At 44.6% G+C, this 24,137-nt stretch overlaps 2 protein-coding genes across 14 annotated transcripts in view; one reads left to right on the plus strand and one right to left on the minus strand.

Annotated features, from left to right (window-relative positions):
• Positions 1–336: 336 nt before the first annotated feature.
• On the minus strand, positions 337–4,452 carry LOC147187651 (uncharacterized). Of its 4 annotated transcripts, none has more exons than XM_086100614.1 (8): positions 4,130–4,452; positions 2,847–2,921; positions 2,506–2,664; positions 1,949–2,416; positions 1,783–1,871; positions 1,265–1,436; positions 1,066–1,190; positions 613–715 (listed from the first exon to the last, which is right to left on the minus strand). In XM_086100614.1, the coding sequence occupies exons 2-8, from the start codon at positions 2,886–2,888 to the stop codon at positions 712–714; spliced, it is 1,059 nt and encodes a 352-aa protein (XP_085956740.1). In that variant the 5' UTR covers positions 2,889–2,921; positions 4,130–4,452; the 3' UTR covers positions 613–711. The 4 variants fall into 4 exon arrangements, with proteins under 4 accessions (XP_085956738.1, XP_085956739.1, XP_085956740.1 ...); XM_086100615.1 differs by having other exon boundaries at positions 1,066–1,163; positions 4,130–4,451; XM_086100612.1 differs by lacking the exon at positions 1,066–1,190 and having other exon boundaries at positions 337–715; positions 4,130–4,441.
• An 808-nt stretch (positions 4,453–5,260) lies between these two features.
• pak5 (p21 protein (Cdc42/Rac)-activated kinase 5) overlaps positions 5,261–24,137 on the plus strand; it is a 41,451-nt gene continuing 22,574 nt past the window's right edge. Inside the window, exons 1-5 of one of the 10 annotated variants that reach the window (XM_086100064.1) lie at positions 5,264–5,635; positions 5,749–6,081; positions 17,047–17,151; positions 17,992–18,215; positions 19,310–19,348. In XM_086100064.1, the coding sequence (XP_085956190.1) occupies positions 18,012–18,215; positions 19,310–19,348 (243 nt within the window). In that variant the 5' untranslated portion in view covers positions 5,264–5,635; positions 5,749–6,081; positions 17,047–17,151; positions 17,992–18,011. Of the gene's footprint in view, positions 6,082–11,620; positions 12,536–17,046; positions 17,152–17,991; positions 18,216–19,309; positions 19,349–24,137 lie in introns of those variants that run through there. The other 9 variants (XM_086100065.1, XR_015097627.1, XM_086100061.1 and 6 more) reach the window with 9 other exon arrangements.

A 24,137-nucleotide genomic window follows, 5' to 3' on the forward strand; every position in this document is an offset into this window, starting at 1 on the left:
TAATGTAGGGGCTGCACAATATCTCAAAAAAATAGCATCATCCTGATGATGGCAAAGGAAACATTCACATCGCACAGACGTCTAATAAATGTATACTGATAGAAGATACTGATGGTATATTTAACCTATTGGTAGACCATTGTGCATATAAATTATAAACATAAAAAAAAGAAATACACGTAATTACAAAAAGACCCAACTGATAGGGATTTCTTTTTAATGCCGATTATGATAAACGATTATTCAGCGGAAATGTTAATTGTTAACTGGTACCAACATAAAAATGAGCATATTAAATTTACATTTGAAAATCAAAAATTGAGAGAAACCTCAACATTCTGTTGGAGGCTATTTAATTGTTTAAAGAACATTCATACAAATTCATAAGTGGTAGAATGCACACGTTGAAAACAAAGCTGTTTAAATATAATGTGTATACATTCATCAATATTAGTGTGGCTTTAATGGTGAAGGAGCGTGTAACACATTTAATCACAGTTAGGAAATATATCAATATCATGTTATGTTCATTAATTGATGACTTTGTGAGGCAGTCCTATGGAAGTGTCTCCACATTGACATAAGTGAGGACGACATCATGCAGGATGTTGATTCTGTTGATCTGGTTGAGCTCACGGACACGGTGGCGGAATTCAAACAACGGAATGTTGTTGACCGCCACGCGGAAGGAGTCTTGTGTGCACAAGATCTTCATCTAAAATGTATGCACGCACGCACACGCGCTCACACACACACACACACACACACACACACACACAAAATCAGTGAGCATTTTACTTTAGGAGCAACTGTAGAAGTGCCCCACCTGGTCCAGCTGACCCACTATTTTGAAACCTGTTCTCTTTAACGCTAAATTGTCTTTCATATTCATGGAAACACGTACAGTCGGCCTAAAAGCTCGAAATTATTTTAGTAGACAATTGCATAGATGTATGAGGTTAGTCAAAGTCCTAATTGTTTATGCTCTTGACTTTGGCAGATCCATTGTACTTTTTTGTTTTGGTTAGTGAGGCGATTGAGCAACAACACGAGACCACGACTGACCTCCAGGAGTCTCCCTGTGGGGCGTCATTTCCCTGATCTAGGATCAGCTTTCCCAATCGCCTTTCCAACCCTTTCCATCTTTTCAGCCAAACGTTAGCCTGACATTCAACCCGAGGAGAGGTAACCTGGAGTCAGTCAAGGGGTCATGTGTCTGAGCTCATGTGCAAACCAGGCGGTTGCAACTCTTCCTTTAGCTCACCTCAAAGGGGCTCCCCAGGGCAAAGGGGAAGGGTCCCTTCAGGTCCCTCTCCTCCGGACCCCAATGCTCGCCCACCTTGTGATTACGCACCAGCACTTGCTTTCCCCCTTCACCGAAGCGAGGGTTGATGTGGAAGGCGATGTCATTGCCTCGTAGGAAGTTTATAGTGAACCTATGAAAATATTGTTTGATGAATACCTCAAATGGTTGAAATTTGAGAGGATAAGTGCCGTTTTGTGTCTTTTTAGGAGATTCTTGGGGAGCCTACTAATAACTTGGTAACCAGTTTCTTGTTAGCATTAACTCATCTGCATTGATAGTATTTACCCCTTGTTGGATCAAAATCTTGACCCAACGTACCAAGTGAAATCCTCAACCTAATACACTGGGTATAAATATAGCGCAGCATTGGCTCGGTCCCATTTGGACCCAGCGTTGGCCTGGCTATTTCACCCAATATGGGTTACTTTTAACCCAGCACTTTTCAGAGTGCGGTAATCTTCCCCTGGAGTACTTACATTTTCGCATTAGGTTTTATCTGGCCCAGAATGGTCATCATCATCTTGTCGTAGACACCTCGAGCCAGGTTTAGATTGTATGGTACGCTCTAAACATCAAAACCGAACCAAGAACAAAAGCATTATTACGGAAGTCACTCATCATTTTTTCTGCATTGTTACTTACTAGTGGTCCTGATGTTGGCGGCAGCCAGTGTTTCGGCACCAGGGCCGGGTTCTGTCCGGGCCATCCTGGCTGTCCGGGGTTGTAAGGCCAACCAGGATGGGCAGTCCATGTTGGCAAAGATGGATGGAGGCTCGGAGTTGGAGCATGAGCAGGGGCGGAAACGGGAGCGGGTGCTGGAACAGGAACTGGAGATAAAGCCGGGACCTGAAAGGGTACCTGAGCCTGAACCGGAGGTTGGGCAGGCTGGTACTGGCCAGGCCAACAAGGCTGGCAGATTTGACTCGGAGCCGGAGCCACGGTTGGAGCCGGAGCTGAAGCAGGGATCATGCTTGCAGGTGGGGCAGGCGAGGGTGTTAGGATCTGAGGTGGGACCGGAAGGGGGCTGAGTCCAGAGACGGGCAACGGTTGAGTCCCCAACCAGCATGGAGTGTTAGGCTGCCCGGTCCAGCACGGTGCAGGTTGCGAGGCCTGAAACATGAACGCAACAAATACATGCATTTTGATGGCGTTTTAATGTTGACATCATTAAAATTATAGTCTGAACTATGTAGCAGGACCTGCTGGGTGGGCTGGACCTGCTGCTGGGTGGGCAATATCTGCTGGGTGGCCTGCGCAGGCCAGCTGGGGAAGCCGGTCCCAGGCGTCTGGCCTGGCCAAAGTGCGCTAGTCTGTGGGGCAGAACCAGGCGGGCAGCTGCCACACAGAACGTCAGCATGCTGAAGGGGGGAAGGAGGTAGAGGAGGAGGAGAGGGTGTGGAGGGTGGAGGGTCGGGGGCCAGGATGGAGATACGAGGCAGAGAGAGGGTTGACAGTATGGAGGACACCAACTTGACGGTGCGACATTGACACAAGCATCAACATTCATGTTAAGATACAGGAAATAAGCAAATATTCTTACCTGTGCTTGCATCTGATACTGTGGTGAGCTACTTACATCCATGCTGCCTGGGCAAAACAAGCTGCTCCCAAAAATCTGTGTAAAAATTTCAACAACAACTGTGTACTTTTTACAAAAACACCTCTAGGTTGACGTTAGGTACACTGAAAAGTCTGCCTTCAGTGTTTGCAAAAAATGTTAACGTGAGGTTTGACGGAGTGCAATCTGATATTTCAACAAAAAAAAACCATAAGCGGCTCCTCGAAGATCCTAAATAGTGTGAGATTAATTGCAGATTCAATTATCCTGAACTCTTAATGTAAATGAAAGAGTACATTTATCAAAGACTAACGTCAATGCGATTGACGATGTGAGCTCGCCTATTTCCCCAAGTTGAGTGAATGTTGCTGTGGTGGCACTAAAAGTCCTCAACGAACCAATGACTTGAGGAAGGACGGTGACTCACACAGAGGATCATTGAGTGTGAGGACAAGTCAACAACGTGAGTGTCCTGACTTCAGCACATTGTTTGACCTTGTGACTGCTAATTAAATTAGGGTTTAAGTATGTACGTATAAAGCGAAAAGATACATAAATACAGAGATTAGCACATTACACTAGCTCGCCTAAAATAACAGCGTAGAAAACTGCCAAAATATCTGCTTTTGATTTTAATAAAGCAACATGATTAAATAGTTTTTAAAGCTAAAATTCAATTATTGTTCCATGCATTTTTTAAATGTAACTTTTTACCAATAAAAAGAAACTTAGTAGTTCAACAAATTATTTGTTTTTTTACAAACGTATTACGTTTTGTTGACAATATATTTTTGACTACTTATATTTAAAAACAATTTTCTTTGTATATTAGATTTACCTTTACATTTGTATAACTTTTTTGTTTTAATCCTATTATAATAAAAATGCTTACTTGTTAATGTTACAAATTCCCTTGCTGGGACAGAAGTTTTTTATTATCACATTATTATTATTCTTTTAGCCCATATTAAAGCAGCACTTCATGATACTGTATGGTCTCTTTATGACAGGCTGGCTGATATATTTCTTGAGCTCTTCATATATTATGTTCAATATAGTTTGCATTGGTTGTCAGCCATACCAGAGGCAACTCTCACTCTTTTGTACGGAAATAAGGGAAGCGAAACAGTTCTGATTCAGTCATCTCAGTATTTTACCATGCATCTTAATCTATATAATATTAAATGACTGTATTTTAATGACCTTTTGTCATTGAGCATCAAGGTCTATAGCAAAATAATCAAAAGTATGTAACAAACGCTTACCTGTGGTGTTGGAGGTGCTGGCAGGCTGCAGTGTACTGTACTTGCTTATGCCTTTGAGTCGGCTGGGAGCAGTCAAGCAGGCAGAACTAAAATCTACTTTTATAGACACGAAAACATGCTCACTCACTGGACATGCCCACTTTTCAGGAGTGCCCTGCTCGTGTGACACATGAACATAACACGTAAGTGCATTTTTACCTCAACGCATCTATTAAATCCCCCGCCCCTAAAAAAACAGATGACGTTCCTATCCAAGCAGGGTTCCCTTATAAATATTTCTAATGTGCTGATTACCTCCCACCAGGGTTTATTTGTGTGCAACTTTCTGTCATTTATTGTTACAGTGCAATTTTTGTTTTTGTGCCTTTTCATTGACATTTAATTCTCACAAGTCACCATTGGCATGGCAACAACTAAAGTAATTTACAGCGAAATGTGATATGACCATATCAAGTGAGACAAGCGCCTGCTTCCATATACGTTTGCAATAAATCTTCAGGTAACAACATGACAAATAACACTCAGGATTTGACAATGGCATCGGTTTGTCTGTGCGCATCTTTATTAGATTAGCCAACACGCTAACAAAAAAAGTCCTAAATTACAGCGAATCTTGGAATTCTTCAACATGTTTACTGGGTGACCTTTAATTGTATAAAAACAAGCAGATGCATTATCATTGATTTTGAATGACGAACATGAAATGGTTATTTTAAAAAAGGCAGTTGAGGTAAATATAAAATGTAAATAGAAAGATTAGATTAGTAAAATAAACATTTTGAAATAGAAATAGAATACATATTAAAATCACAGAACAAATTAAAAACGACCACTCTGCATAAAATGAATAACCAAAAATTAAACCCTTCATCAAAATGTACATCTAAATACAATATATTAACAAATAAATTAGAATTTAAAACAATAGAAAAACTAAACTGATCATGAAATGAGTAAAACAATAGAATGAATACAAAGATACATGTAAATTAAATGTTAAAAATTATTTTACATAGAATAACTTTCATGACTCTAGCAAAATGTATCGAAAGTTGCTATTTTATTCGATTTTTTAAATACAGTATACTATATATTTTTATGTTGCGTTTTTTTAGTCTCAGTAGGTTCCGTTTTAGCCGCACTTTCACAATACACCACGAGATGGCGCCGTCATCTTTTTTCTATGACGTCACGCGATCAAACAGCTTCACTTTTAAACGCTTTCTGTCGTTTTTTACACTCCAGTTTAAGCCAAATGTCATTTTAAAGCTGAGTTATGACGGCCCTGTTGAGTCAAATTGTACATTTTAAGGTTATCAAAGCTCAACTCTCGAACCTGTGCATGCTAATCAACAGTGACGTCAGCACTAAACCCGGTACGTGTCGTTAATGTAATTGGAATGGAGCGTTAGCATCACGCTAGCACAAGCACAGGAGCTGCTGACGACATGGCGGCAACAATCCGCGTTCACACTTAGGGAAGGAGGCTTCTCAATGAACGAGAGGGTGAGTTTATCCCCGGGGCTAACACAGGTGCACCTACACTTTCTCCCACGGTGCTCAACGCCCCACTCCGGCCACTAATTCGCTTCTCCGAGCGGCCCGGATGTGGCGCACAGCAGGAGAACTGCTCCCGGAGACTCAACATGGCGCCGTTGGCTCACACGTAACTCTACCCGACTCCTCTCTCGCCACAATCGCATAGGAGAGAACCGGAGAAAGCCACGGGACATGTGAGCTCTTCCATTCGGCGACGAGCAGGTGAGTGCCGGCGTGTGTTTGGATTCTATTTTGAGCGAGTGTAGTCAATAGTAGGTTGATGGTGGTGGAGGAGAAAAGCGGAGAAAGCGAACGCTCGCCGGCGGGATTGGCGACGCTCTCTTCGGCCTAATGTGTCCGAACAACCGGGGTTCGGCTTGGCTCGATCCGGGCTGTGGCGACTCATTCATGCGGTAAGAGAGCTGTCATCTGCGGGGCCGGAGCGTGTGCTGTTGTTATGGCTGTCAGCTTCCTCGCCGCGCTTCGGCAGCTGTCCTTGGTAGTAGCGGGTGGGCATCACACATTCCCCATTCTGGATCGGAGTGCGTGTTTTTGCATCATTTTGCATGCGATGTTCTTATTTCCGTCGAACGCTGATAATATGCTTAAGCTTCCTTTCAACTGTTTTATATGTCATGGCCATATCGTTTCCACTGCAGGTATACTACTTGTGTATTTTTGCAGCACAACTACTGTATGACAAGCATGAAACATGGTACTGTATACACACACACACACTCAGCCTTCACTGTGTGATAATGTAGGGCAGGTAAATAAAGGGCGGCAGATGGCTACATTTCAAATTCACTATGGGATTAGAATAGTGTCGGGAAGAGGAACATTAAGTGTGCTTGCTGGGGTTCCCCCCTCACACTTGCTAAACTCATAATCGCCACGGGCGCAAACATCACCCTAATGGAGGTACAGTAATAAGAACTAAACACGTTGTACGCAACACATCGAGCACCGGTTGGACTGCCAATTGTTTGATTTTGGCCTTTATTTGCGGCATTGGAGCTTGACCTTGTGTTTCCTCAGAGAGGAGGAGGGATTTGTGCAAAATAAGAGCTACAGTATTTCATGTATTTCCTCAAATAGTGGACCTCAAAAGGTGTGTCAATCCACTGTAAATAAATAAATGGCTCTGGCAGACCCATGCTGTTTCCCATCATGAAAAAAAAATCCTTGCTCGGCTTCATTTTGTTAGTTTTATACCAAATTGTTAACAAAACACGAGATGGACATTTTTTAAGTGAGCATCACAACAACAGTAGTGTCTGCATGCGTGTCCTAGCATGTACTCTTGACACTGGAGATTTACATAACGTTCAAAGCTTGAGGGAATGCTATAGCCTACACGACTAATATGACTCATAACCAGTGTCCAATCCATCACAAACTGCAGATTGTACTTTTTTCCCTCCCCATTTCTGGATCCTTGGCTATCATCACTATTGCTCTCATCAACAAAAATTAGGACAAAATATCGTCAACGAGACTTTAATCACATAAGGGAGACGAGATGCAAATTGTTGGTCATGTGTTGATAACTGGACCTAAATCTATCATGTCATATGGTTGACAAATTAAAACGAGACTAAATGTGATTTACAAAATAAAGTACGTCTGCTATGTCATGAAATCTCGTCGTTTTATTTCTGTTCTCTGGGTGACAACCCCTTTCCCCAAGTCCTGATGAGCGATACAGTATATCTTTTTTTTTGATCAGAAGAAGATGGAATTTCTGGTAAATGCCTCCCCCCGCCAAACTGTGGTTTTAACTTTCTGGACCTGAATTTGGCATCTCTGCTGAAATATCATCTGTTCTCTGACTAAAACTCAACTAAAATAGTCATGGACAAACTTGACCAAAATGAGAATAAGACTAAAATGCTCAGAATTTTACTGGACTAGAAACAATCTGAGCAAGACTAAAACTAATACAAATTAAAATGTCAGCATAGACTAGACTAAACAGGCAACACTATCATCTATTTTTGGTGTCCTTGGTTGCTCACGCTAAATTACATAAGATGGAGTCACACGGTGAATAATTTAACCAGGAGGAGGAAGTCGGCGGTTATGCGTGACTCCCCCACTCGTCCCGTTATATCATTCGAAGCGGCATCTTTATGCTAGAGTGCTTACCTGTGTGACAGTTTGGAGCCTCTCGGAAAAGCCAGCTGGATGTTTTTTTTGGCAGCCTTCCTCTGGTCGCCTGGTTTTTGCAAATTAGGCCCCAACCTTTACAAATGACACTTGGAAAGTGCACAGATAGCCCGGTGAGGCAGATGAGGACAAGGGACCTTGTAAGGGCTGAGGAGAAAGATGAGATGAGGGCAGGACAGTTAACTTGGAATGTCATGCATTTAGCCAGAAGTATATAACCAAGATGAAACCCAGAGAGCTTTCTATGGAGGGAAAATGTAAATGTATGAAATGCTCAAGTTTCATTTTGCCTGTGAAGGATACATTTATACTATAGCTGTGTAACCAACATGCAAACCACAGAGCTGTTTTATAGATGCCCAAGTGCAGCACGTTGGCGCTAAACAGAAAGAAAGAAAATAGGGGTGGAAGCCATTTTGAAGTTTTCACTTTTTCAACACCATACCTCAAGCGAATGCTGACGCCATGGCAATTTTCGTCATTTCCAGTGTTCAGTGCGCACGCACACGCACGCACACAAAGCCTTAAGCTGCGTACTTCCATAGAATTAGAGACACATAACCTAAATCCTCTTCACATTTCTCCGCTCAATGAGGCTGTTCTACTTCTTCTGGCAATGTGTGTGTGCGCGTGTGTGCTGGGTGTGCGTCTGTGTTGCTGAGGAGGTCTAGTGAAGCCTGAACATCCAGCTCTGCCTGAAGGGCATGGAGCACCGCATCTGCCTCAGCTGCCCGACAGGCTGAGGCAGGCGTGCTGTTTTTTTTTTTTTATGTATGTATGTGTGTATATATTTATGTATGTGTACATATATATATATATACACATAAATAACGGCTGTGATTTTGGACAATTGGGACGTGGAGTCAGTTTGCTAGCTATGCCCACCCCTCGAATGCATCTTCCCTTCGGATAGTCTGCTTGTGTGGCCGCTTTAGAGCACCTTGTTGTTGGCTGTGACTGTGTGCACCTCATGGAATGAAAGTCTAACATGAGAGGTGGCACGTGAACAGGGGTTTTGGGCTGGCATGGCACCTCGTCGTCAGCCATGAGCTTGTCACGGAGAGAAGGAGGAGGGGAGGACAATGTAGTTTTGTAGAGACATAAGGAAGACAGTAGATAAAGTAGCATCCATTTTCTACGCAGTAGAAGTGGTATTTGATTGACAGTTGACATTTGAGTGTGGTGTGGTTTCATCTTATTCAACAGACACCCCCACAGCATTGGAATGCGGAGTGGGAGTGGCTTCATTCTCATGATTTTGAAGCCTCATTCTAATATCCCGGATGTTTTTGTTGTTGTTTTTTTTGAACATTCAAATTTGGCAGTGTTGTTAACAACACTTCAGTTTATTTATTTATTGTTACCAGTTATCTTCTGAATTTATAATGTACCCATTTGGGATTCAATTCTGTTGAGTTTAATTTGTTAGTTTCTTTTATTCTTGTCAGCCGGTGAATTGTGCAAAACTCCTCCTCGTTTGGTTTCATGTGCACAGACTCGACCAGTTGCCGCCTAATTCCAGTTTAATCGCCTTTTAAAACGATACCTATTTGGAAAGGGCCGGGCTGAGCAAGCCAATTGCTTCGGCGTCTGCTCCGTCACTCACTTTTTGCTGCTTTATTAACACCAACAAATGCCACTGTTAATCACCAGAGTATTTAAAATGCTTTTATCTCAACTGCGCACGCCCAACATCAGACTTAAAAGTCATTATTGCCCCAATTACCTTTGCGGCTGAATATGTAGAGTGCAGATGTAACCACACCCAAAACAAACCTCGGCTAGGAGGTGCACCAGTCCAGCAGGAGAAATATGGGAAAAACGTGTCTTCGAAGCATTTACTGCCAGAAGTACAGTTAGACCTTATTTGGCATTGGTTGCTAAACAACCAAACAGGAAGTAGCCTGGAGCCTTTTCTTGCTGGATTCAATGTAAATCAGGCTGAAAATCGGCAAAATCCGTTCGTGCTACAATGGAAAGCTGTGGCTTGATCAGAAGGGGGAAAGGTGATACAACTAAAGCATTGTTGTAGCCTCTTTAATATTAAGCTCACATTTTTATAGTTAAAAATAATTTTGCAATGCACAGCGCTTGCAGGCATGCCATGGCATTGCTGCACCTCGGCAGCAGTTACACAACAAGTTGTTTGGTTGATGGCACATAAGTTCAGTGTCAAAAGGCATTTCGTCTGCCTTTTTTGATGTGATTTTTCAGTGCGAATACACAAACTTTCTGTATGCATGTGAGTGAACATTACAGCCTGAAGATCTTGTGATGTCGGTTGCTCATGACATAGCACAAAGCGTTAGCGCAGATGCGGCGGCTGAATGGATGAAAGTGGTTATCCGGTGACACAGCTGTGCCCTTTTTGATGCGCAGGCATGAAACAGCTCACAAAAAAAGAAGAAAAAAAAATGATGCACGCTGGCGTGCGTGGCATGCCAGTAGCGCTCTATAACCAGCAGCTGCACGCTCATCAGACCCATTACGTCGATTGCTGTCGTTGTGTCACTCTCTCTATTTCGCTCTCACGCTGTTAGAACACAGTATGAAATGGCTAATTTCTCTCATAACATTAGCATTAGCTTGACGGTGTAGGTAAGCGCGAGTTGACATTGTGTTTGCCAACTAATGACAGTAAAGTTGCAAGAATCATCCTGCAGATATTCATTCGTCACCCCGGCAGCGGTTTTTAATCCCCCCCATTTTGGCAATTGCCGCCATAGCCTCTTCTCGTTCCTCAGTTAGGATTCGCCCAAATTGGTGCACGCAACTGCGTAGGGACGTGATGAGGTGCTAATCCTGACGTGTTATCTCAGCGCATCGATGGTGTGAAGTCATGTGGACTGGTATGAGTCTGCTGCTCTGATGAGAACATCTCTGCTGGGAACCTCGGGCTGGTGGGTCGCACTGAGGCCTGTCGCCCCATCGTACGAATCACAATTGTAACATTCAGAATCAGGAAATCTCACTGATTAGAAGACGACGACATATCTGATGCACCAGAAACCATGCGATTCCCATACGAGCCCGCAAAGTAACTCCCTGGACCCGGTCGTCTTAAAACCCAAGAAGCAGTAGGAAGGGAGTTTGTTCCTTTCAGAGTAGTGTTTTGTGACTGGTTTGTCCTCAAGTGATGCTCCTTCTTGCTCCACATGATGAATAATGTACGTCAGTTTACAGTGCTTCCGAAAATAACTCTGGAAATAAGTCAAGAGAGCCGAGGCACTCTCTGAAATGTCAAGTCCAGTCCAAACCGGAGTCGCCGTCAAACCAGCTTGTCTCTCCCAGGTTCGTCAAGCCGTCAAAGCCGAAGCGGCAGAGGGCCACATGAGCAAAGCGCAGCTGGAGTAGTTACAGGCAGTGGCCTTGGAGTGCCCTTTGAAAGCAACCAGCTCTCCGCTCACCTCCCCTACCACTCGTGTCATGAATAATTCCGCCTCTTCTCATGGTTGGAGAACCAGCGAGGATTAAAAGAGCATCTTTTCTTACAAAGAAATATGCACTTCAACATTTCAGTGTTACTTTGAAGAGATTCTCGAGCTTATACATCATAGCGTCGTCCCTACTAGCTTAATGGCTAGTATAATACTGTACGTAAAACGGGGAATGCCAATTTGACCAACGCGTGCAATTCAGCATTGCTTTGTTGATAGTTGTTTTTGCTTTTTCTTTGCCGCTCGCTAAATACGATAATAACACTAATACAAATTTGAAAAGTATAATACGGGTGTTTGTCAGTTTACGTTCTTACAGCAAGAATTTTCTATGGCATGCGATAAAGGGCCAGTTGTGGCGTTCTGATCAATCTTGTATAAGTTTCAGTTTATCTGCACGGGGTGATGCTGTGGCCTGTTTGGTCAAGATAAAACTCGCCTTATTGTGCTGTGTTCTCCGGAAAACAAAAACACAAAGCCAGACGCCACTTACATTTATGTCCTATGCCAATCGCAAGCTCCCAGCAACTGGCAGTCAGCCACTGAATACACACTGGCCAATTTGAAGTCAGTTAGCATCTAAAGACAAATGCAACAGCGCAAATTGTTTCTTTCCGACTAACAAGACATCAAGAATGCAGTTGCCCAGCTCCTGTTGTCTTTACCTTCTCCTACTTGTTCGCAAGTGGATGGTCATGTGAACTTTTGCTCTTCCCAAATCGAGGTCACACCGATGTTCCTCTTTCCGAGGATTAACACAGCAAACGGGACATGCGGGGAAAATCCTGTCAGTGCGTCATCTGTCAAAGCTGACATCTTTTTTTTTTTTTTTTTTTCCTGCTGGCTAACCTTGGCCACAGTAAGAGAGATTGAAGTTGCCGATTTCATCCCAGTTCCCAAGAAATCGGCAACATGGGAACTGAACGACTATAGGCCTGTCGCCCTGACGTCTGTGGTCATGAAGTCCTTAGAACGCCTTGTGCTGAACCACCGAAAGAACGTCACCGGACCCCTGCTGGACCCTCTTCAGTTTGCCTACCGGGCAAACAGGTCTGTGGAGGACGCAGTAAACATAGGTCTGCACTACATCCTCGAGCACCTCGACAGCACAGGGACCTACGCAAGGATCCTGTTTGTGGATTTCAGCTCTGCGTTCAACACCATCATCCCGGAACTCCTCCCCCCCAAACTTCTCCACCTCGGTGTGTCCCCTACGATCTGCCAGTGGATCCTCAGCTTCCTGACGGGACGGACACAACAGGTGAGACTAGGAGCAATAACATCATCAACACGCACCACCAGCACCGGAACCCCACAGGGATGTGTCCTCTCTCCCACTGCTCCTCTCCCTCTACACAAACGATTGCACCTCAACAAGTCCAGCTGTCAAACTCATAAAGTGCGCAGACGACACCACGGTCATCGATCTCATCAAAGACGGCGACGAGTCTGCGTACCGCCAACAAGTGGAGCAGCTGGAGCTCTGGTGCAGCCAACACAACCTCCCCCCAAAAGAATCTTAATGTAGTGAGAACGTGCCACTCACAAACAAAAGTTGCGATGTTCTTTCACGGAGGAAATGTTATTGAGAAATGTAATACCATTTGCCAAGAAAAAAGTTATGATAAATATTGTTACAGAAAGCAGTTTTATGAGAAAAAATGTATTATCACAAAAATAGTCTGGATTTCCCCCCAAAAATATTGAGGGGAAAAAAAGTCATAGTATTACTACCATCATAAATACCTGATCTTATGTGAGTAAGGTCATAGCAGGAAATAAATGGTATTAAAAGGAAAACGTTGCAGTTATAAGGAATTTGTTCCTCAAATTTTAATTTTCCAAATTGTTTAAATGCATTGTCAAAAAACTGTCAACCTTCATCTTCTTTATGTCCTCCTGATGACAAAACACAGCACTCTTTTATTTTTTCCCCTGACAAAAGGGAGGGAGGCTTCTCACCGGGCTATCAATATTACATGATTAAGTTGAGGCTTTAATGTGAAATAATGGTCGCGAGAAGCATGAGGCTTTCAAAGACACACGTTGCTTTGAGCTCAGAAAAACCACCAGAAGCAAATGTTATTTTTAAAATGTAAGGTATCTGTGTGTGGCGATGTGACCATGCACCACAAACAGTGTAGGATAGAGGGATGGATGGATAGACACTTTATTCATCCTGCGAGCAAGCTTCAAACGCACTGATCCCTTGAAAGAAAATGCGACACTAGTCTGTATCCAGTATTTTCTCCATGATCACCATTAGACGCTTCGTTCACTTGTGGGGCTTCACACAGAGGCCAGTGTAAACAAATCTGTTGGTGTCCCACAGCGTTGCCCCTCATTTCTTTGCTGTCTGACAAGCTCGTATTGAGTCCGTTGAACACGCCGGGCTCTGCTTTTGATAGAAGAAACATTTATCAGTTGTCTGATGTGTTGTACGTGTATCCGTACGTACAGATGTTTGTCGTACGGCGCTGGATGTTGTAACGCACTGGATGGCTGCTTCATGCCCCCATGTTGCCCTTATTACAGGGGTGTGTGAACTTTGGTGCTTAATGTCAATTCCCCCCCCCATCCTATCGCCATCAATAGCATTGCTGTCGAAAATGTACTTTACTGGGTTAATGTGACATTTTTGGCTTGGTGGAGTGCCATGAGATTTTTTTTTTCCCAATCTCAAATACGTTCCTTGGCTCAGTGGAGGTTGGGCAACACTTGTGTGATACATGGTGCTGGAACCCCAACGCAGTGTTTCGATGGCCGTAAGTGACCATAATTCTCCTCAGCACTCGGCAAGCTTCCAGGCTGTGTCACGGCCACTGACCGGACTAGCTGTTTCCTTCGGTGGCATCTATCGTATCTTCTCTGCTAGGCCATTTGTCCTAGCCTAAGAGGAAACGACATCACTTTGCCACAACTCGCATCCTCGCGTGTCACGTCCGCGGGATGCTTGACAGTGCAAGAAGAGGGAGTGGTTAGTTCGGGATGCGGCCGGGTCAGACGGAGTTAAGCAAACAATGAAAGCAGAATGGGATGGGCCCGGGCTTTAGCTGTCTGGCCGCGCCTTGGTGTACGAGCCGGGCCGCTGGCATCAACGGTTTTTTTTTTTTCAGTCTCGCATTGGAAGTTATCAGAGCATGCAGGCACAAACGCAGTCACGGGCTCGTCGTCGTAGTAACGACATCTCTCTTGGGGGGCTGCTAAGAGTCCGGGAGCTATCCTGAATCATCACTTGTACCGACGCCCCCGCCAACCCCAAGGGATTCCAAGGCTCGTTGTTTTTTGTGGTGGATAATGGAGCCATTAGAGATGCACTTATGGTCCAGCATGTGACCAGGATCTGAGTGCATCAGAGCATTTGGCCATGGCCTACCTCCAGCACTTTGACTGGTTAAAAGACACTGGGCATTTGTTACTAGGTAAGAACAGCAACTCAACTGTCTCATTTGGGTGGCATTTACGCCGGACGGGATACACTGCAGTTTAGAACAGGCTTAAGGTGGCAGCAATGGTAACCCAAATGTGTATGCCGATGCAGTTTCCCCAATAAACACAATTCGATGTGTGGTGAGTGAGTCAATTGTGTTTACCGGCGAGGTGGTCATCCAGAATTATAAATAATTGTTCATCTGAATGGTCGGTTTATTCCTGGGCCAGTTCTGGCCATCACGGCCACGAGCAGCCCCGCCTCACACCGGCAACGTGAGGGCCTCACCCCGTCACGATGGGGTTTCAGTGCATGACAGCCAGTCGATGACAACTTTTCAGCGCAGGATGGCCGTGATATTTTATTTTTGTTTACTTTTAAATGTGACAAACTCCACCCCAAAACAGTTTTGACATGTGTAGGGTGAAGTGCTGTGAATAATTTCCGAATGCACTGTGCAAGGTGCATCAGGCTCCGGTCAGATTGTGTTGTGGCCGTTGGCTGTCTCAAAAAAAAAAAAGAGAAAAGGGTGTGGTGGGGAAATGCCTGTGGAGACTGGAGAGGATGACAGATGGTTTGGAGACAAGTCAGCCTGTGAATCAGTATCTTTGCCCTGGGACGACTCAGCCCTTTCACATTGTGTTTGTGTGCATTTTATTTCGAGAAGTGGAGCTGACCTGTGTTTCACTTCATCCGTCCAACCGTCACTTTTGACTTAATTCGGTTCACACTTAACGTTTGCGATATATTACCTCTGCTCATTACTGTGAGACATTGTTACTGTGTGGCGGCATAACGTTAAGTGTGTAACCTTACAGTCTACCTATAACACCTCAAGGGCATGTGACGTGCAGGGAGGGGGCGGCGGGGGGGGGGGGGGGGGGTCTTTCCTACCAATGGAGTTTCTTCCACTAGGCCTCAACACTTGTACAGGTCATGCGTGGCCTCGGTGAGACGGCGTATGCGTTGTCGTTTCTCAGCGCTTGAACCTTGCGAGAGACAATTTAAGCCCCCGTAAACCTTTAATAATCCCAAGATGAGGCCAACAAGGTCAGGAGTCTGCCCTCTTTGTCATGGCTACCCTCCCTGCAGGCCACCATCATCAGAATTTGTTTCTGGTCTTCTTCAAATGTTACTCGGAAGCTATTTGCCATCTTTTGATTATCTGTTGTGCAGCAGATTGTAGTGGCCTATATTCACTTTTTTTTATTGGGTTTGGGATTTTTGTTTAACGTTTGGACAATAATTTGCTTTTCAGATCACGTTCGTTAAAACGGTTGCAAAACATTAAATGCAAAGCTGCAAATTGCTCCTGTAGTAAATTCGCTAATACCAAATGTAACAACAACTCCAAAATGGAAGCCCCCCCCCGCCCCCCTATATTTCACATTTTTTCTTTTGAGGAAAGTGCAACATCGGTAGCTGTTGTCTTTTTAGGAAATGACAGATGAAGACAAGTACCATCATACCAGAATTTAACGCTTTAGTATGCGATACTGAATGCTCAGCGAAAACAATACACTTGTTTATTTGTATTTGGGAAATGGTTGCACTCGGCCCCCTCCCACTTTATACATTGTTTCCAGCCTCGTCATGTTTGGTCCGCGGACTGATCCGCGTGTCGATATTCCAACTTGCGGCGGTCACCTTGTGCGGCGCTGGTGCTAAAAACGGAAACAAGGTTAGCGTGGTCTTGGAGTCGTGGTAGTAGATCTGGATGTCAGCCCATATATATTGCATAAGATTGCGCAAAGTGGAAGGATGAACTTTGTGTTCCAGGCTGCTTATCTAGTAGAGGATGCTTTTGGAGAGATTTTACATAGTTTGATGACAACCCCCCCTCCCCCCCCACCCCCCAAAAAACAATGCAGATTTTTGCCTGTTTTTGGCATCATTGATGTTGAACTTTGTTGAGGACTTAGCTCATCCAAGTAATCCTTTGCAAAAAGTCCAGTAGTCCAGCATGTCTTGCTAAAATGAAGAATTAACACTCGGGGACAACTTTTTCATCCGACGCCTAATTTACTGTGAGTGAGCCCACACATGCCTCCGCACGACAGGATAATTGCTGAAGATCATCTTTACATATAACTGACAATGGGTCCTTTGGACTTTGATCGCAAGGGAGTGGAAATGCTCAAATTAGGCGTGCTAATTAGTACGTGTGTGTGTGTCGCTCAATTTATGTAAAACATAAATGAGAATTTACACTTTGTTGAGTCCTCAATTTAAAATCTTGGCAGTGACATTCACTTGGCTTGTGTGATTTGTGAGCTTGTTTAAGATTTGCTATTGGTGCTGAACGTTTCCCAAGCAAGTCCTCCAACGATTGCCTTTTTCAGACTTGCGAGGCTGCCATTTTCTTGTGTCGCTGACCTGCGTGAAAATCACACACACAAAATGGGTTTGACGGAGTTGACCTGGAAATGTTCAAAGCTGTAACACAGGTGGGTAGGTGCCACAAATGCTCGGTCTTCTATTGTGATGCACACAAATTTGCTGGATCTCTCTGAAGCAAAATGGGTCACTTTGCTTTCTGACACTTTTTTTTTCTCATCTGGTAAGGATTAACTTGCCTGCACATTTTAATGACAGTGAACAAATATTTTCAGGCTTTCCAGGTGGCGCTAGCGAGTAATATGTTACGCGCCATTGCAGACTCAGATAAGGAAAAAACCGGGTGCTCTAAGTATGACTCTGGCAACAATGGCTCCTAGAAAGAGAAAAACAATGAGCCCCTTTCACAGCGAACGTCATGACATTTTGTCCCAGGGACACCACGCACTTCACGTGACTCTCATAGGACGCTCTCAGTCCCAATGGAAGCATTAAAATCCCAAGTTGGCATCATTTGTCTGACATTTCGTTCCACCACAGAGGAAGGAGTTCATTTTTTTTCTCTTTTTTTTTTCCTCTGCTGTTTAAATTACATAACCAAACTGGACTTGTTATTTTCTGGCATGTTCAGACACTTGTGCTTGTTCCTGCCTCCTTTCTGTCTTGCATCATTGTGAGACTCGACTGTAGAATACATGATAACGCATTTTATTTAGTTACCGTGTCACTAACTGGTCCAAGCGAGGCATATTTTACAAAATGAATAACAATTGCTACTTAACATTGAAGCTAGCATCATGCATTTAAAGAGCAAATAGCTGTCAAGAGACATGAGACGATGCTGGAAACTGGCAGCAGGGGGATAGCATTAGCAAATCATGCGACGGTTCGATGAAAAGTGACATCAGATCTAGCAACAAGTGATGTGATTTGTCCTCATTTTTCTTCAGGTTTGTCAGGGCTTTCCAGCATGTTCGGTAAGAAGAAGAAACGGCTGGAGATCTCGGCCCCATCCAACTTCGAGCACCGGGTCCACACGGGCTTCGATCCACGGGAGCAGAAGTTCACCGGGCTGCCGCAGCAATGGCAGAGCCTCCTGGCCGACACCGCCAACCGGCCTAAGCCCATGGTGGACCCCTCCTACATCACCCCCATCCAGCTTGCACCCATGAAGGTAGGAGTGAGGGTGCATGGATCCAACCATACATGAACATTTCCTAAAGTTCTGAACCCGCTTATTCCTCCAGTTTGACTTTTTTTCAGATTCATTCCTGTGATTCTAATCTTTATTTTTCTTTAAAGGATACATTTTCACTCGAGCATGTCGGCTTCACACCATTCCATCCGACACTTGTTCCTTTGTATTCTCCAATACCATCTGGCTAACTCGCACCATTACATCACTCTTAATATGCCATCTAATAATCACATCCTAGTGCGCTGCGTTGAACGTGCATTTAGAAACCCGTGAACACGGTTTTGATGTTGAACATCCGAAGCTCACTTCTAATTTGTGGTGTTTTAAGTGATCCCCAATTGTAGCCCCCTTCATTAAGCTCATCTAAAAAGACCCCAGTGGTGTGGCGCCTTAAAAATCATGAACAAAGCATCAGAGATCTGAGCAGCAGAGAATCAAAGAGATAAAGAACAAATGCCGCTCACAGCTGATGCTTGTTGTTGTTGTAAAAATAGAGCAGACCTACATTTTTGGGGGGGAGTAAGTGACACTCAAACATGACTTAGGGAAGTGTTGAGTAAACTGACTTAGCAGATGGCTGCAAAAACATGACTCAGTGGCAAAAAAGAACGAGGAAAATATGCTTAATGCAGGATTTACATTTATAATTTGTTCAAACAAGAATTTTGTCCATGAACATCAATGCAAGTCTCCATTTTCTTTGTGTCTCCTCGTCCCTGACCCTTCCGAGTGTCTCCTCTGTTGTGTTGTTGTTCATTGGCTTCCACACTGATACTCATAAAGACGTTTCAGTCAATTTGAACCGGCCTGAGCCCCCAACTTGTTTTCTTGACACCCCCCCGATCTCCACCTACACTGTCCGTCATTGATCCAATGTGGGGTGTGAATCATGTCTGCCTTAACTCTCACGATGAATGACTTACTCTCGTGCTGTTTGGAGTGCACACAGTTAGCATCTCAGCTTGTTAGCCACACAACTGAAATGGCCACAACCAAGAACAGCAATATGCCACAGGAAATATCTCTGAAGAGGGGGGAACAAGAAAGTAATTGTCTTGCTCTCTTCACAGATATCTCCCAAGAAGGTCCAGCTGTCCGAAACGCCCAAAGTATGACTCCCTCTACCCGTCTGTCCACATCCTCACCATTCTTCTCCCCCTTCCTTTGCACCCCCCCCCCCCCCCGACCCCCACCACTGCCTTTTTTTCTCCATCTCCTCACCGCTGCCTGCTGCTACCATGCATCCAGGTGGGGGCGGGAAGTGGCAAAATGACTCCACACATGACATAACTACATTGCTCTGCCAAGTCTTGTTATTACACTGAGCGGCGAAGGGAGTTGCAAAGACGTTCGCGCGACAATTCCCAAACAGTTTTAATGGTTGCAAAGTTTTTCTTATCACCATCAAATTCTGAACGTATTCAAAATTTCTTTGCGACAAGAGAAACTGCTCGAGACCATTTAAAACGGACGGCGGACGTCTTTGTGACCGTTTGCGACGTTGAATGAACATTTGACCCGTGCGCACCCACTTGCAAACCTTTGCCGCTCGGTGAGATACGGGCTTTAGAACTCATTTCCACTCTTCTGCATGAGTCCAAAAACCCTCACTGCCCTCCCCCCAAGGAACCACTTGATGAGCTATAGCAGCATGTTCCCATGATCCCCCTCCTGATGTTGATTATTATCATGCTAATAATGAAAATAATGATCGGTGCAAAGTGCCTCTGTGAAAGATCATTCTGCTGTGTTGACATGGATTTCACCCACAGTGGGGGTGCTCTTGAATGTTACACCCGCGATGGAGGATTGATTACTGTATTGTAGTGTGCGTGCGTGCGTCTGAGAGCGCAGTGTCTAGTCGAGAAGTCGTCCTGGCCATTGGGCCGCAGTAACGTCTTCTAGCACCACTGCGCTTCCACTGGTTGTCTCATGGTTTGTGTGTGAGGCCTGTAGCCTACTTGTCAGCCTGTTCATCTCCACTGGAGCATTAGTATCGCTTCTGGCCTCCCCGCCGCCATCATCATCGCAAAGGCTAATCCACAAGTGTGGGCTAACACATCCCCACAGCAGCATGTCTTCAACATGGCCGTCTCAGTAACGGCACGTCGAGCTTTGAATTCTAGTGTCTGCGTGCGTGTGCGTGTCAACGCCTGAGTAATGAAAATCGTCTCATGTTGCACCTCGACTTTCACACCCTCCAAGGGGCTTATTTACAGTGATTAGGGTGTGTGTTTGCCTCCTTGTTCGTTCACATGAATGTTAGCATGTGTGTTGATGTGAGCGCGTTTTGTCTCGTCCTTGCAGCTTGCTTAGGCTACCTCAGTAGACGGAAGTGAGACGTGGAGAAAGTGAGCGGTTTGCTCTCGTAGCATTTGTGGTGACTTGATTGCAGGAAGTCCTTCGCTTTACAACGGTCTCGACAGTCTACTCGCCGTTTTGCGGGAAGCCTCAGTCCCGATCCCCAGCAAATAGATTACCGCATGACAAAAATATTCGGAAGAAACATTCAGCAAAAATACCACAAAATGAAAGGAGCGCATGCATGAAGTTTCTGTGCTCCTTCAGTTGATGATTTTCAGCCTAATCCTTCAGTGTTTGTCATCCCCGGGTAGGAGGTGGATTCGCACAGCAGCATTCTTTGTCTGTGGTGCATGTGAAAAACATTGCTCTCGTTGCCACAGATTCAACTTGTACTTCGCAACAAGGCTGATAATAAGGAAACAAAAAACGTTCAAACAAACCACTGCAGGAAATGAAGACCGCGAATAACTAATGGCTCACTGCTACTTCCGGTGTCGCACATAAAGTCGTGCCCATAATCTTTTTGACATCAAAGGCTCCAGGAATGAAGTGGATAGACAAACAACCATTTGCAGAGATTCATACCGCAAACCTCGGAACAGTGAAGGCAGACTTGCTAACCAACCACAAGACGACAACCTTGCCCTTCATTGAAGAAAATCAAATCATTCCTTTTAGAGACATTAAATTGACAAAAATCAAACCATCATTGCTCTGAGATCTTTTATATTTTTTATCCTGTCTCCATGGAGCCACCCCGCCCACCACCACTACACGTCTCCGTAAACTGCATGCACTGTGGGGTAGTGTGGGAGTAGAAATCTCTGTGGGTATTTTCAGGAAGCTCAACATTAAGCCTTACATCATCCTGGAAGAGGTGGATTGTGAACAAACAGATGGCGCATGGAGAATTGTTTTGTAACACAATGTTGCCACTTTAATGCCCCCCCCCCCCAAAATAAATAAATAATACCTTGGACATTCAGAAGGGCGCAGTAGGGCATCAATGTCAAAATGGCGGCACGTGATACCCGCTAAGTTGTAAATGTCAACCCAATGCCCTGCTGCACCCACCGACGCTTTTAGAGGAAACCTGATCGTGACGCTGCTCAGACGCTAGAGGGTCTCCAGCTGGGGGCCAACGGTATCAATCATGGCAGGGGGGCGAGGAGCCACTGAGGCCAGACAAACGAGGGGCTTTGAAGGACCAGCCGTTAGGCCGGAGTCCAGCCAGATGGACGGGACACTACAACAGGTGGGATTTCGGTTGAGACCAAACGTCAGCTTTTACTGATTTTGAAAGTGACATCTTTCTGGTGGAAGAGCCGATGCTGCTTGAGGTCGCACATTTGACTATGACCTTCTATTTTTGGTGGTTCTGTGCTCTTTAGAGATGTCAGGGTTTGAGCCTCCATTTTACTTTCTGTTGCACCACAAAAGCATGAGGTGTTTGTCAAAGAAGAAGCGGATGACCCCAAAGACAGAAAGCGCAAGTTAAGAATAAGTGTGGATACTTTGTTGGATTGTAATGGCCTTCTCCACTATATAGGTAACCCTTTCATTCGTACGGCAAAGTAATGATGGCATTGACACACTTTCATCATCCTCCTCATCGTTGGCTGTGCCATTCATTCGGTGAGCGCTACTGTTGCTGATCAATACGCCTTTAATTTCAAGTCCAATCGAACCAGGCCCAGTCTGAATTGATGCGGGATTAAGTTGGTGTTTGCAGGAATTCACTTGAAGCAGAATAGCTGCTGATGGAGAAAGAGAGTGAGAGGCTTTTGTCCTTCTGGGGCAGGGAGCTGGAGTAGATGCCATTGATCCATTCCCTCCTCACCGCTGTCATTCTGTTGATTGTTGGCTTCTACCAACCTCTTGCGTGCTTTGCCAGAACGGTTTTCAAAATGCCAGTGAATTTACCTTCACCGCCTTATTGAATGATTTACCGGTATTTTGTTGCAATTTTTGGAAGCACTTCCACACAGTTAATTAAAAGTAGACAGCAATTTGTGCATCGAAATGGTACAGGTGTAATAGCCTTGCAGAATAGGAATTTGATAATGAAGGCAATTAGCAAGTCCAAGTACCACCAAGTATGTTCAACGCTCAAAATGCGATCTTATGCCGCCCTCGTACGGATAAACAGTGAACTACATTTATTATTTTTTTTTAAGTGACAAGTCGGAATACAGTACTGTACTGCACTGTGCTTAATACAGCAGTCCTAATTTATGTGTGTTTAAGAGAAAACAATTGAAATAAATGAAAGTAATGAAAAAACTCTGAAAAAAGTTCAGAAAAGTACTTAAAATATTATTTTACTTTGAACTGTACAAAAACCCCCTGACTTTTTGAAGCCACATGATGCAATTTGTACATTTAATTGAGTGATTTCTTGGCGTACCGCAAGGGGGCGCCAGCCTCCCACTCATGGTTCTCTTACCACACGTTACAGAATCATTGTAACTTGGCGTGTTGCATGAACTGGCAACACCCAGCAGAGGACGTCAGAGGCTAAGACACTCGGTTCGATTTTGTCCAACTATTTTTGCTCCTTTGCTGCATTTTTTTCCCCAGTCAGTTAAGTACAGCTCTACAGAACCCCCCTGCACCCCCAAGAGAAGAGTTTCCCAAACCTCTTGAAAATACTACCAAAGACAACATTTTGAAAATAGTTCCCCCAGTCCTCCAAAAAAATCTTAACTCCGGCTGAGCGATGCACCATATGATCCTGCTCAATTCAAGATGTGATATGTTGTTGTTCTTGTTGTGTTTATAATGAATGGTGGGAGTGTGTGCGCGTGTGTGCGTGCGTGCCTGTAGCCAAGGTGATGTGCTTCATGTGTGTGTGAACAAGGAGCAGAGATACTTATCTGCATTGCTACACTCGGCGTGTTGCGTGCCTGCCAGGTTTCCAACACAACACCATAAATCACAACGACATCAAGGCTAACTGGTGAGCCTTTTTTTTTCTTGAACAGACCCGTGGGCTACTCGTGTTGCTCTTGGGGCTAACTAGTACCTACTGGCACCCCCACCCCCCCTTTTTAGGACAATGCACATTGAGATAAACTATTCCGTGTTTGCAGTGTCTTTCGTTTTGCTCCCTCCTCTACATCTGTGTGTAACTACTCACCCCTCCCCTGTGTGACGTTGACGGGAACTTCAGAGAGGCTGCTCACTTACTCAGCTCTGCAAGCAGCCAATCATATTGTGCACAGCTTAGAAATCCCCTCAAAAAACAAAAGACAACAAGACCTCATTACTGGTGACACAGTATTAGTGGTTCTTGAAACCTTGACTTTTTAAAACCACGGTAAAGCATCAAACCAGTAATTGTCTAGTGACATGTAATATCAGTCCCAGGCTGGCCGATGCAATGAAGCGCCACCCCCTCCTCCAGACGTCTACTTTTTAGTGTCCCTGGTCCTGCCGCCTGTAGATGCTGCTGTCCGCTGAGCACCCACCCTCCAGGAGTCAGCAGAAGCACACGCTCATTAATTATGCCCGCCTTCATTACCAGCAAGGTTAATCCCCCCTTATCTCCCAACGAGCCTCATTTGTCATGCAGCCGCCTCCTCCCCTTACGTG

This window comes from Hippocampus guttulatus, chromosome 20 (assembly GCF_054856545.1).
Source record: "Hippocampus guttulatus isolate MCC_2025c chromosome 20, RoL_Hgut_1.0, whole genome shotgun sequence".
NCBI classification, from domain to species: domain Eukaryota; kingdom Metazoa; phylum Chordata; class Actinopteri; order Syngnathiformes; family Syngnathidae; genus Hippocampus; species Hippocampus guttulatus.